Here is a 13,942-nt window from a genome sequence, read left to right on the forward strand (position 1 = left end):
ATTTAGACACAATGTTAAAAGAAAAGATCAAAAGAAACCGATATGGTTTTGGCTCATGTATGTCCCATTCGCACTCTTCTTTTTTTTAAAGATGATAGTCTTTCTTAGGATACTTCAACGCAAAAATTTTTGTTGGTCTGTCTGTTCGTTTGTGTGTTTGAAAAGCAAGACAGTGCAAGTAGGACTACATCTGCAGCACCCACCAACATTGCCCAGCTTTCTACATTAAAACATGTGCGATGGTCTATTTAAAAGCAAATGTTGCGCGTATCTAACGTCAACACGCTGATACTCTGCAGCGTGTTTCTCTATACTAGGAAAGGCATACATAAATAATGCTAAGAACTGTAGCATTTACTAAGCAGCGCTGACAATGCGACGCTATGCAGGAACAAGTTTCCTGCACTTTGCTAAGACAATATAATGCTGCCACCTACTTTGAATCTGCAAAAGGTAGCCTCCAAGTTTTGTTTTCTGAGATTACCGGTCGATGGCACTCATGTCTTACGCAGCGCCTCCAGAATCGTATTCACCGATTTTCACACGCGAAACATCAAATAAATGGTTTATTCTATTCACTCTCTCCAGATGACATTTGCAGTCGGACATGCAGATACGGGGCCAATTTTTTTATATGACACCTTAAGGGGGGACGCGCGTTTCGGAACGAACTTTCTTGTTTCTGGTTAGATCTTGATGAAAAGTGGCACAGAGACTAAAAATGACCTCATAATGCTTCCATAAAAATTTCAAGATGATATCATGAAAACTTTCTGAGAAACAAATAATTTCATTACTGGACCTCGTGGAGCGGCTGGAGAGTTTAAAAAATGACATAGAAAGTTGGTAAACACTGTGTGCAGAGGTGAATGTATGCTCTAGGGGGCTGCATTTTCAAAATAATTTTTTTGCAACACTAAAATTTGTAGTTCATGTTTTCTCCACTGATACTTCAATGAGCACATTTGCACTACAAACAAGAAACCCTACCAAAAATTTTTAAAAGGCTAAATTTTAAAAATAAAAACGCAGCCCCCTGAAGCACAGTTCAAGAAGCATTACAAAAAAAAACTGAATCAAAATCTGTCAAGTAGTTGCGAATATATCTGCTCCACGAGCTGAGCAACATGCCAAAAAAACAGTATTGAGAAAACGAGGTTCAAAGTCTTGAGTCACGGTTTACATGCCTAATAGGCACCAGGGTTGTAGTCCTTAGTGTCCTTTGCAGTGTGGTCCTTAGTGTCCGAATCGTGCTACTGGTGGTGCTGGTAGACGGCCTCGCATCCTCGCGCGAAGTACTTGGCTGAGCATCTGCGATGTCTACATCCTCGCGCGAAGTGCTAGGCTTAGCATCCGCGGCGTCTACATCCTCGCGCGAAGTGCTTGGCTGGGCATCCGCAATGAATACATCTTCGCCCGAAGTGCTATCTTAGCATCCGCGATGTCTGCAGCCTGCGCGGAACGACGAACGGATGTTTCCTCAGACAGCGAAAAGCACTGCTCCACAGGCATATGAACAGTTTCGTCGATGCTCGCGGACAATGCTCCGTGCGTGCTTGTGCTCGGCTGCGAGTCCTCGTCGTGCCGCACGCCGTCGTCGCTGCTCGCAGAAGTTGCCGGACTGAATTTCTTTTTCACAATCGGCGGCTTCGGCTTACGAGCACCAAATTGCTGCGCAGTCTTGCGTTTCTTCTTGAATGATCGCCGGTCCATGATCGCATGCGGGAACTGATCTCAAAACCGCAATGCGCCAAACTGAATAACAAGTGCTAGGCTTAGCATCCGCGATGTCTGCAGCCTGCGCGGAACGACGAACGGATGTTTCCTCAGACAGCAAAAAGCACTGCTCCACAGGCATATGAACAGTTTCGTCGATGCTCGCGGACGATGCTCCGTGCGTGCTTGTGCTCGGATGCGAGTCCTCATCGTGCCGCACGCCGTCGTCGCTGCTCGCAAAAGTTGCCGGACTGAATTTCTTTTTCACAATCGGCGGCTTCGGCTTACGAGCACCAAATTGCTGCGCAGTCTTGCGTTTCTTCTTGAACGATCGCCGGTCCATGATCGCATGCGGGAACTGATCTCAAAACTGCAATGCGCCAAACTGGATAACACCGTTTTTCTCCTTTCACGAGCGCCGGTCTTATCGCAGCGCGATGCGATCTCGAAACCACGCCGCGACGCATTGAAACCAAATGCAGTAAGCGGCCCGTCAGCGCGTAGAGCAGACGACCTCTGCGTCGATTGCTACAAGCGACCGCACGAAACCACGCCGCGACGAGTTGAAAACAAATGCAGTAAGCAGCTCATCAGCGCTGTCAGCGCGTAGAGCAGAGGACCTTTGCGCCGATTGCTACAAGCGACCGCACGAAACCACGCCGCGACGAGTTAAAAACAAATGCAGTAAGCAGCCCGTCAGCGCTGTCAGCGCGTAGAGCAGACGACATTTGCGCCGATTGCTACAAGCGACCACACGGGCGACCAATGCAGAGCCGCCGTACAGTCACGTGACGCGCGTCGTCAATCGGAAACTGTTGTGATACCTTTACACTTTGGCTTGCTGTGGGCTGGCTCTTGCCTGGTTCAGCTGGCCGAGGCGGCAAATTTGAAACAAAAGAGTCGCGCTATCTATAGAGACAAAGATGGCGGCGCTAGGTTACGTGGTTGCGGAGATATCGCGGTTCGAAAAACGCCATTTTTTCGCAATTTCCGTGAAATTCATTGCCACCCTAGCTTCGATAAAAATTTTTTACGTCATTTCTACGCTGTTTTCAGGGACGAAACTTCGAAATTAGATAGAAAAGGGGTCACAGAATGTGAAAATGAGATTTTCAGAAAATCGATTTTTTGGCCAAATTTCGCGATGCCAAAGCCGCGTCCCCCCTTAATTGCATAGACTGATGATCATCCTATGCTAGCATAAAAATGAGCCGAGACACTAATTTTGAGTTTAGCAGACACGAAGACATGTGTGGCATTAGGATTGCTAGGACTGCATGTGATTGCTCGCGTGAGCATGTAATGCAATGAACTTGAGGAGTCTGCTTGCATTTTCGCTCATGTGCTTTACCATTTGGGCCATTTGGTGCACCACTTAACGTTGTTGGTCAGTAACTCACTCCAGAACCAGCGCTACTTTTCAGCAGACACTACTCCGAATGAAGAATTTCCTTAAGTATAAGGAAATTCCTTAAGTATAAGGACCTTCATGTTTACTTGCAATTAATTTTTCAGTTTATAAAGTCTTTTTGTATCACAAAATAGTGATCTCCTTAATGGTATGCATACCGCATGTCAATGGTTACCCTTTCACAGCTACGTAAACTATGCTGTGTATGAGCTGTACAGTGCATTTTGGCGTTATTGCAACAAGTTGTTTATTGATAACCCTGGTAGTTCCTCACTACTATCAAAAACCGGTTAACGAAATTCTTTGTAGAAAATATTGAAGTAAAGTGCAATTTTCAAAACTGCACTGCTTCTCAGAACAAAGATGTTCAAAGATGTTAGTACCTCACCTAACCTCGTGCTCTTACTGCTTTCATAGCAATTTTTTTTTTCGCTTTTGCTTTGAGTCTCACAAGCTTTACAGCTTAAGCTGGTTGAGTGCCTTATGAACAATAGACTCAAAGAAGTTTGCTTACTTGAAGCTGGGCATTTGAAGTGGGAATTGCCACTTGTCTGGGAATACCAGACAAGTGGGAATTCAGCACTGACGAAAAGCAACGAGAATGCACCCATGTGGCACGTTGAAGCAGTTTTTACCGCAGTGCTACTCTACCTCATCTGCGGTGGAGCAGGACCTGATGCTGCAATGATGTGATGTGGTATTGCTCCAGCACGTCTCGAGACTTGAGCATGAAAAAGCCCAGCTGAGCAAATTGACTGACTTCTCCCACTGCTACCTTCTAGAACAGCCACATGACTGGAATTTGGTCGGGCCTTCTGTCACATTCCATAATGGAGAAAGATAATGCTTGGGGCATGTTGAGCTGAACTGTGGGGCCTTTTTGTGTGACCAAAGGTGACATGCCCTGTCAGAGTGCTCCAGTGTGACGAAATGCATCAATTAAGTAGCGCAAGCATGGCAGATTGATGGAACAGATTGAGTCAACAACCTACACTTAGTTGCTCAGTGGGAAATGTGTAAGAGGCAAATGATGACTGACCGGAGGGCGATGGTGGGCCGGTGGGCCTTATGCGCGGCAGCCCACAAGGGCGGCCACCATGCAGCCGGCAGGGTGAGCTCGGCCAGGCAGGCCCCATCACGGTTCGGCTGGCACACACTGACCAGCTGCTCGGGGCCCAGCTGAGCATAGAGGGCTACACAAACCGACGGCCCACCCACCTGCAGCACACATATACAATTATGTACACACCATGTCGGTGACAACAATGTCGACGTGCATCTGCAATATACTTCACTGTCATTATCACTATTAATATTCTTAAGAAAACAAGTCAATGTATCTCTTGTGACAAGGTTAAAGAATACAAAGCTGGCACTAAGTCCTGCAGTGCTTCAATGAGTGAAGCTGAACGATCCTGAAGTCTTATACGGTTGCTTCTAGGCTGTTGCTAGGCTTTAGCTAGCTGGTGTTATGTTGTTACTAGGTTGATTCTCAGTGCAAAGAGGTTCGAAGTAAACCAAAGGCACAATTGACTCGAATCTCTAAAATTCAGAGACAGAAACCAAGCACTCGCACCTCCCATAAATGTACGGTCACATCGTCGTTCATGTAGGGCTACCATCACTTCAGGGCGTTCTCGCAGCCGCCGTTGCCTATCCCAATTCGAGTATCCTCTCGAATGTACTGCTGAAGCAGCCACTTGCTTCAGAGAAGCATCTGTACAGAAGCACAGGCACTTCATCGAAGCTCAACATGCAGCCACGATGTTTATCACTTGGTTAATGCCAGCAGTTTATTGAAGCTTTTCTTATTTACTGGGTATGTGCACGGGGGAGGGGCACAAAACGATCTCCTTACATTCACTGTATTAATATGGGGCGGTGCCACAATGAACCTGTGCCTGCCCCATGAAGCTTTTGCCTGTGCCACCTTTTGCCAGAAATCTTCGTTACTGTTGGCGGCCCCTTTGTTCCAGGGGACCAATGTTTAGTGTGGGAATTGCCCTATTTCTGTGGCACACATCCTTTTTAGTTTCTTGTACACACCATTTTACACACTCCAAAATTTTTACAGTAAGCCTAAACAGCCTTCCTGTTGAAACCATAAGGCTTGGCTGACCATGCTGGGGAATTATGACAATACAGTCAAACTCCTTTATAAGAGACACTAATGTAAAAGACAAACGGGTATAAGAGACACCAAAGTGCCTACAGCCAGGTACGGGTTGATAAGAAAATGCATACCCCATTTATACGAAACATCTCATATAAAAGACAAGAATTGCTGCTTGGAGCATGCCTCTTATAAAGAGCTTTAGCTGTAATAATAGGTAAATGCTTGGGTTTTACATTTGAAAAACCTGATATGAGTGGCAGGCTCTGGCAATTTTGACTACCCGGGGTTTTCTTAAATGTACATCTAAATCTAAGCACACAGGCTTCTACCATTGTGTCTCTATGAAAATGTAGCTGCGACTGCCTTGATTTGATCCCACAAATTTCGAGTCAGCAGTCGGCATCATAAACACTACGTCGCCGTGGCGGGTGGGAACTACAACATGCACAATTATCGTACGCATTGACAATATAAAAAAATCCTAGCCTTGTGCTCCCAATTTATTTTTTAGATGAATATTGTTCCATCAGAACAATGAGCCTAAGCTGGCCGACTAATGTAGGCAATCTATGCTTTATTATGAAAGAACATTAACGGAGGGTGACTGACCAACAGAGGTGCTTCTATTCAAGGGCGTTGGCAATATTTTGCCTTACAGCGTGTGAAACTGTGTTGTATGGCAAGTGCTGAAGGGGAGGGACAAGTGCTTGAGTGGACCAGTTGCTTCTTCTGCGCACCCCTGTCGGGGACGTCTCTTTTCTCTCTGCTCATGCACAACCAATTGGTCCTCTTCCTCAGTGGCTGTCATGGATGTCCTTAACCAGTGTAAGAGTACAAGCAGCTAGCAGTTAAACTCCAGTATTCTATGTGGACCCCTTCATATTACATCTAGCACCTGAATGTAAACATTCGACAGAAGTCTGTCTGGTTGGGTATAAAACGGGGAGATAATTTAGACTCCAACCAAAAGTTTTAAAGAAACCCGATGTTTTGAAACCGACTTGGTTCCTTTCTCAGGGGTGACTGCAGAGACTACGAAGCAACGGCGTCTTCAAAGCAATCGCGGGGCGAATAATGAGACATAAACCACTATCTCAGAACCCTTCCCTTAGTGTATACACATGGACTCCACTCCACAGCAAAATGAGAAAAAGAGGGCAGGGGTCATTATCCGCCCCGCGAGTGCTTTGAAGTGCTACGTAGTCTCTGCAGTCGCCCCTGAGGAAGAAACCAAGTCGGTTTCGAAACGTCAAGTTTCCTCAAAACTTTTAGTTGGAGTCTAAATCATCTCCCTACATCTAACATCTCTCTGCTTCTGGTGCTTGGATTCAGATGAAAACAGGTTACAGTTCGGAAATGAAGTTTTTTAATGTCCTCAGTGTCAACAGCAAGTACGCTTTGTTCAGCTGAAGTGCTCCTCATTATCAACTGCCACACACTGTAGTTCATAAACGTTAGTGACTAAGTTGGTCAGCAAGAACTTAAACAGTGCTTTTGTGTAAGGAAAAACTAGAAGCAACAGGGGACACACCTACCTTATGGATTTCACAGGATTTAAACATGCACTTGTGTAAGAGCAAAAAATAATGTAGTGCAATAAACACACGGTCGGCTGAATCTCTAGAATTTTTTGATAGCCAGCGAAACTACACTGTTCCTACGTGCTGGTAGAGCTCTGGTCTTGTTATATGATGGACGGCCCAACGGTGCCAGATGCACGACTTCCCTCTCCTTTAAATGTATTCAGAATCTGGACACCAGAGTGAATAAATTGACCTTTTGTGTACAAGATAAGCGGTGTTGCATTGCACTAACACACTCTAAATCGCGTACAGGCTTGGCACATTATAAATGTACTACTAATGCAAAAGGTGAAGCTCTCGAATCGTGCTACAGAAGAGAGAATGTTAAATTGCCATACTAAGACATATTTTGTTCCGCTGTACTATATGTCTGTACATCTTACTATTATCTACTGAATTTGTTCATACACACTATGTATGGGTTATCAAGCCAGAGTGACTGCACCACGTTATCTCATGGCTGTCTTCTGCTTATAACTAAGCTTAGCATACCAGCATACCAACGAAAGATTAGCATCAAAGCCTAACTTCTTGATTAAAAATATGTAACAGAAATAACTAATTATTTTTTGCTGAATATGCAGATGTGCCACTTGTACCACACAAGCTTACTAAATGCACCATAAACTAGAACAGTGTGTTGGTATTTTCAAGCCAATTAGAGAATTCATGAAAAAAACTGACAGCTAGGCTAGTTGGTAATAGCTCTTAAACATCTTGATAACAGTGTGAAATATGGCACGGGCAAAAGAAAAGGCAGCGTCTCCTGCGCCGCGCGGCGCAGCAGCCATCCCCACACAGGAGTGGCTCCTGCGCCGCACGGAAGTGACGTCACTTAAAAAAATATTACCGTACTCAAGGCTAGTTAAACGTGTAAATTATTCGTGCGTAATGCGTTAAACCTACAAAATTTTTACTAAGCATGCATTTAACGAGTCAATTAGCTTAAGTTTGTTATTTAAATACATATTACAAGTATTTTGAATACAGGGGGCGCCATGAGCACTGCGGCTGCGAAAGGTAAAGACAGCGAGATGGTAGCCGCCTGCGATGTGTTGATGGTGAAAACTCTGATGAAATCGTGGCCATGGCCTAGGCCACTCCCAAGGAGGACTGGAGTGTCGTCGCTGCTTCATGTGATTGCTGGATGCTTAGTTGAACCTGGTGGTTGGAGCTAGGGGGGACATCCACCGCGCCGCAGCTTCATCAGAGTGTGTGCGCCATAAAGTTTCTCAGTATGATGTGCGGATTACAGTCGTTGGACGTACTGCATTTTCTAGATTGCAATGCCAAGCGTGGTGTTGTCAAAGGAGAAAGTGTTCTTGCTGCCGAGTTTTGCTTCTCGCGAAGGACAAGGTCGACGATGAAATAAATGCTTTCGCAGGGTTCACGCGTGACTGACCGGGCGCACATGCATGAAACCCCAGTGCGTCGGCGAAGTGTTCATACGATGGATGGAAACAACTTTATTGTAATGTTCTTACGAAGCCTGTGATCTCCGAAGGCCAGAGCTACTGCATTGCTGTCTGTTTTGTCAAGTGCGAACACGTACGGCCGTTCTTCTCCGTTGCTACGTGAATGCTCCCGTGCTGTCACAGGCCGCCCGTGTTATTGAGCAAGGCAGACAAGCTGTTTTGTAGTGAGATGGGCTAACGCCATCGGCACTTGCCCTTGGGCATTGTTTATCAAGTGCTGATCGCCTAGAACATTGCAGTGACACGTCAGTATTTTTAAAGAAAGCGGCCTGCCAGTTACCTCGTTAGGTGATGGTACACTGAGCGACATAAAAAAAGTTGCCCAAAACTACGTTGCAGTGCACCTTTCTGTCATCAAAACTTTGATAAACCGAGGAAATCCACATTCCTGTGCCCAAGAAACCAATGCAGCCAGTTGCATTCGATTTTTTTTGTGTTTTTTGCATCTCGCCGATTAAGAGCACTAATTCGCAAAACACTTTATTATAATAAATATAGTCAATCCTGCAAGAGTTATCGAAGATCCAATATTAAAGGGCCTGTGGACGGGACCACCACCAACAGCAAGTCGGGCTGATGAGGAGGCGCAAATGTTAAAACAATACATGCGTGAACAAAAAAAAAGAGAAAGTATCGATAACTGCAATGGGACTTGAACCACCGACCTCACCAGTTCATGTGTTGCATTAACCAACTACGCCACAGCTGCCGATCGATTTGAAATGACAAACAAGCCTGTTTTGTATTGTTGTCTCGCTAAACCTAAATAACATTTTTGTTCATTTTTTTGTTTGGACGTAATTTTAACGGCTTTTATTGTTATGTCTAGACGCACCGCTAGACACTCCCGACTATTCAAACAAAGCGCCTAACCGGAAAACGCGGGACGTCACTTCCGTGCGGCGCAGCAGCCGTTTCTGTGTGGGGGTGGCTCGTGCGCCGCGCGGCGCAACAGTCTCTGCCAAAAGAAAATAGGAGAAACTACAACGCTCAACTCGCAACGCATATATTTTGTTAGCAAATACACGCACACATATATAGTACTGCGAAGATCTCTATATTTTCTAGAAGTGTGTTTCAAATTTGTGACATGAAAAGTCCCATGTCTAACTTTTTATGTTACCCCCCCCCCCCCCTTATGTAATACCCCAACACGGGCCTTTAAAGGAAAAACAAATGGTGATGATGAACTTGCCACCCATGTGACCACACCACACATGACATACATGACATACCAACATGTATACGAAATTCCAGTCCCTTCCATGTAAACAGCCGCAAAAGAAGATCGCTTTTTGGGACTCTCAGAATAATAATGATGCTTTTTGTGGCTGTCATGTGGGCGCGACTGGAGTTTTGTCTACTTGTTATTGGCTTTTTGGATTCAGTATGGTGTCCTCTGACGTCATGAGTGAAGTGGTCGCAAGGGTGGCAGGTTGTCGCTATACACGTGTGCTGGTATTTTCAAATAAACTACAGCTGTGAGCTTAGCACTGCGGTTTGCCCTATTTTCTCTGATATGCGTGTGGTAATTTCTGTTGCTTTTAAGATTTTTAAAGAATTCACGTCAGTCTTCCCTAATGGGCCTCTACAGTGTGTGACTTACCTCGGAGCCAGTGTGGAACAGGATGCGCAATGTTGGCTGGTCTCTGCGGGGTGCCGGTGTGACCAGATGGGCCGTCACATCCCCCATGGGCTCGGGACCATCTGACGACGAGCTGCTTTGGTTCCCCACCGAGGCTAATGGGCTAGTGGCGTACACAGTCTGGCGCACGGAGAACGGCCCAAACTGTGCCACCACCGTGATGCGGCTCGAGAACGTGAGCGCGAAGCGTCGCGAAGGCTCGGCCGACGAGGCCTCCACACCCGTGGGTTCATCTGGCGAGCTCAGGAAGAAAGCACCTGTTGCATCCCCGGGGTCCAACACCACTTCGACACTGGCTGCCCACAAGCACCGCACTGCAAAAGATCGTGTAGATTAAGGATGACTCAAGCCATCAGCCATGTGAACTACAGCCAGACCCCTTTATGAGAGACACATGATATAAGAGACAAATGGGTAAAAAGGACACCAGTGTGCCTACAGTAAAAAACTGGTCGAGAAGGAAATGCATACGAGGCACCCTGTCTATAAGAGACAGAATTGCTGCCCAGAGCATGCCTCTTGTAAAGGTGTTTAATTGTATATATATCCTTAAGGAAAGAGTCATAATATATGTAACCTGCGATACAAACAAGTTCAAAGTAACAAGTTGCTATATCGAGGTCACTAACTTTTTTTGTTATTGACCCTTCCAATCACGTGTATAGTGCAGAGAAGGCATTTCTGACTGTGCATATGTAATTTTGCACCTCATTTTTAGTTTATTTAGGTGCAAGTTCTTTTGGTGTTTCATTTTCTTATTCATTAAGTGCTTTTGTGCATGAATAAACAGTGTGAGTCTCCTCTAGTCCTCATAGCCTTCCTTGTGAACACGTCCTGCTTTTGTGCAACCTTCACCTTCAAGTATTCATAAAACTCTACAATCGCATCAAGTTGTACTGAAGTTCAAAAACATTCAAGCACTTCATAAATTATTATTTCACAAATTCAGTTTCTCAGGTCGGAACTTATGTGAAGTCATTTAATTGCACCCCTAGCTTGTGTGTGGGTGGTGCAAATGACTCAACAAGTCACCTCTCACCTTGCAAAGCTATTTCTTAAACTGATTATTTGTGCATCAATTCTGAGTGTTCACATTAACATACTTAATTAGCATCTCTTATCAACAAGGCCAAGTTCCTGCACTCGAATATAAAGAACCATTATGGTGGTCAGAAGTCAATTAAAAATACATAAGCAATAGTTTTTTTACCCTCATGTTGAATGAAGAGCAATGTCACAGCACAAACCTTCATAAATCGACGAAATCAATATTTGTGTGCAAGTTACACGGGGTTTAGGTAAAAACCAACGAAGAATACCACTCCCAGAGTTGAAATGAGTAAAAAAATTATAAATATGCCTTGCAAACGTGGCCTACTTCCTATTTGACCATTAGGTGACATTCACAGGTTAGGGTGCCATATCTTACTCATAATTTCATCAGATTACTGATGCCTAAATTCCACGAAAACTCACCCCACACTCCAGCTAGCTAACTTTATTTATTGCTTCATGCTGTGATTATGACAAGCAAAATAACTGTGTAGAATATACAGTCAAAAATATACAAATAAACGAGTGCACTTGAAATATGATGTAACACAAAGGCGATCATTCACAGCTTGTGGATATTTGCTTTTATAGGCCATATCATGCAGAAAACTACATTTGCTTAAATATGATGATCGAGGGACCATAATTATGATTATGTAACAGTTGAAATGTAACAAATTATAGACACTTTTTACGTGTACATGTGGAACATACGTGAAAAGAAGTCCCTTAATTGATGTAGTACATATATGTGGCTACTTCAGTAAGCATTATATTATGCGTGCTATCATTGGTAAGCCTTCAAGAATATAACATATAAACACTGTTTTAGCACGAGTGACAGTTTGAACAGTAATCTTTAAACCAGCTGAAATAATTGCACGCGTAAGCTTCATCGCAGTGTCTTTTGATTCACGCCAAATATTAAGGTCCTTGTTGTACGCAGCGTACTGTGCTATTATCATTAGGTGAACTCGTAAAACAACTGAAAAGAAAAGCTTTTGCATGACGACTGTCATGTCAGCTCCACAAAGTAGCCAATAATTTTATTTTATTTATTTAACCACGTGATAAAACACATCACATACGTGGCTTGGTGTGAAGGGAAAGAAGCTGCATGTGACAACTTGACCAGCCTCTTTAACCAGAAAAAAAAAAAACTAAGTTACAAATTTTTCCTAGTTACCGAACAAATTAAGTTCTCTCGGTCGATCGAGGAATCATGGGCAAGTTCTTGGGTCACTGTAGCGTGCATATTCATTCTAAAAGTCCGGATTGAGTATTTCGGTTCCCATACCCGTACCCCGCTCCCACGGCACTGAATTAAAGCGCACGGCTTGGACTCTATCGGGATTTCAAAGCACGGCTAATAGCCGCCGGATGTCCAGTGCACAAAGGACAGACGCGGACAGCTGCTCCGAATAGCTTCAAGTCAGGGCCGCGGCCAACCGACGCCAACAGGCCGACGCGAGGCGCAATAAAAAGCCATGAATTCTCCCTCATTGCACTCGGAGACGTACGAGCGCGCGCCCGCCAAGCTGGCTCCGCCACTAAGCACGAGCCCTCTCTCACTTCCCTTTAAAAATGGCCACCCTATTTTTGGGAACCCATAGAAGGGAAAAAACGCGTCGCCGCACTTCCGAACCACGTTGACAGGGTCGGCAGTACGCGGTGTCGACGAATGTCACGCACCGCGCCCAACCCCGAGTCAGAACTCGGCCCGGATGCGCGTGTTTATTTGCGTCGCTATGTCGGCACCGGCGACACGCGCTCCTCGGAAGAGGCCTGCGGATCATTCGCTTCCGTCGCCGTGTCTCAGTTCGCCACTACTTTTCTGTCGCAAATGCAAGGCCATCGTTTCTCAGGAAGTAGGCAAGAGTGAAGCAATGAGCGGGTTATTACGAGGGGCGAGCGCCAAACCCTAGTGGACACAGGCACGGCGGCGAGAAAGCACATGTCAAAAGCAAAATCATCGTTCACTACCAAAAAATGGCAAGTCGCGATCGAAGGCGATCGTCTCCTGTACGCACGCCTTTGATCGCCGTGTAACAAGAATTGAGTAGTTGGTGCGCGACACGGCGAGTTGATGCCGGGTCTCTAACACGGCGTGTGTTGCTTGCAATGAAAGCTCGTCGAAACGGCATGCGAGTCATGTCGACGCGGAGCCCGAGTTCGGCACCTGCCATCTACGTACGTCAAAACCTATGAGTGCGCGCGCGCTGCTTGTACCGGTACACCGCCGTGATTCTGCGTGTGCAGGGTTACCCGTCACGTTCATAACCTATCAACAGAACGAGCCAATGACGCTTACTGCAGGCGCGCGCGGGGAAAACGCCCATACACAAACATCGAAGGACAGCAGTGTCACGCAAAACAAGACCGCGCTATCCGCCGCGCCGGGCCGCACAGGCAAACGCCAAAACAGCGAATTAGCGCTCCCTCTGCACTCACCGGCACAGAATATCCAAACCAGGGCTTTCCAATGTTTCATGTCTACAGGTTCCCACAGCGAGGAGCCTCGCTAAAGGTCCATTTCTACCGCGAACATACAAAAGAGAGCCCCTTTATCGACTGAGCGTCCGCCATCGCGCACAGATGAGCGTCTGCATCGGCTTTCCCACAATGCACCCGAGCATCCAGCAGCATCCTTCGGAGAGAAGGCGCGTCGCCCCTCCCATAGCGACACACTTCACTCGGTCGACGCAACGTCGCGGCGTTTCACTATTGGTCTTAACAGCTAGAAATCACGCCAAGGCTAGTTTTTAATCTAACCGCTATGCACAAAACAGTAACATTTTTAGCTCAAAGAGTAGCGCTACTTATCGACTATTCTAACGTAATGGTTTACAAGCAGCACTATCTTAAACTGATTTTAGTTGTAGCGGTGAACTTTAGAACTAAGTGCGTCTAACCACGCCTAATTTTGTGTTATTGCTCACACGC

At 45.6% G+C, this 13,942-nt stretch overlaps 1 protein-coding gene across 1 annotated transcript in view; it reads right to left on the reverse strand.

Moving 5' to 3' along the window:
- The window catches only part of LOC142804106 (transmembrane protein 132E-like), a 79,608-nt gene extending 65,928 nt beyond the window's left edge, over positions 1 to 13,680 (reverse strand). Inside the window, exons 1-3 of the mRNA XM_075890683.1 lie at positions 13,451 to 13,680; positions 9,908 to 10,260; positions 4,167 to 4,345 (exon numbers count right to left, since the gene is read on the reverse strand). Of these exons, the coding sequence (XP_075746798.1) occupies positions 4,167 to 4,345; positions 9,908 to 10,260; positions 13,451 to 13,490 (572 nt within the window). The 5' untranslated portion in view covers positions 13,491 to 13,680. The remainder of the gene's footprint in view (positions 1 to 4,166; positions 4,346 to 9,907; positions 10,261 to 13,450) is intronic.
- Positions 13,681 to 13,942: the final 262 nt, after the last annotated feature.

This window comes from Rhipicephalus microplus, chromosome 3, assembly GCF_043290135.1.
Source record: "Rhipicephalus microplus isolate Deutch F79 chromosome 3, USDA_Rmic, whole genome shotgun sequence".
In the NCBI taxonomy this organism is placed as follows: domain Eukaryota; kingdom Metazoa; phylum Arthropoda; class Arachnida; order Ixodida; family Ixodidae; genus Rhipicephalus; species Rhipicephalus microplus.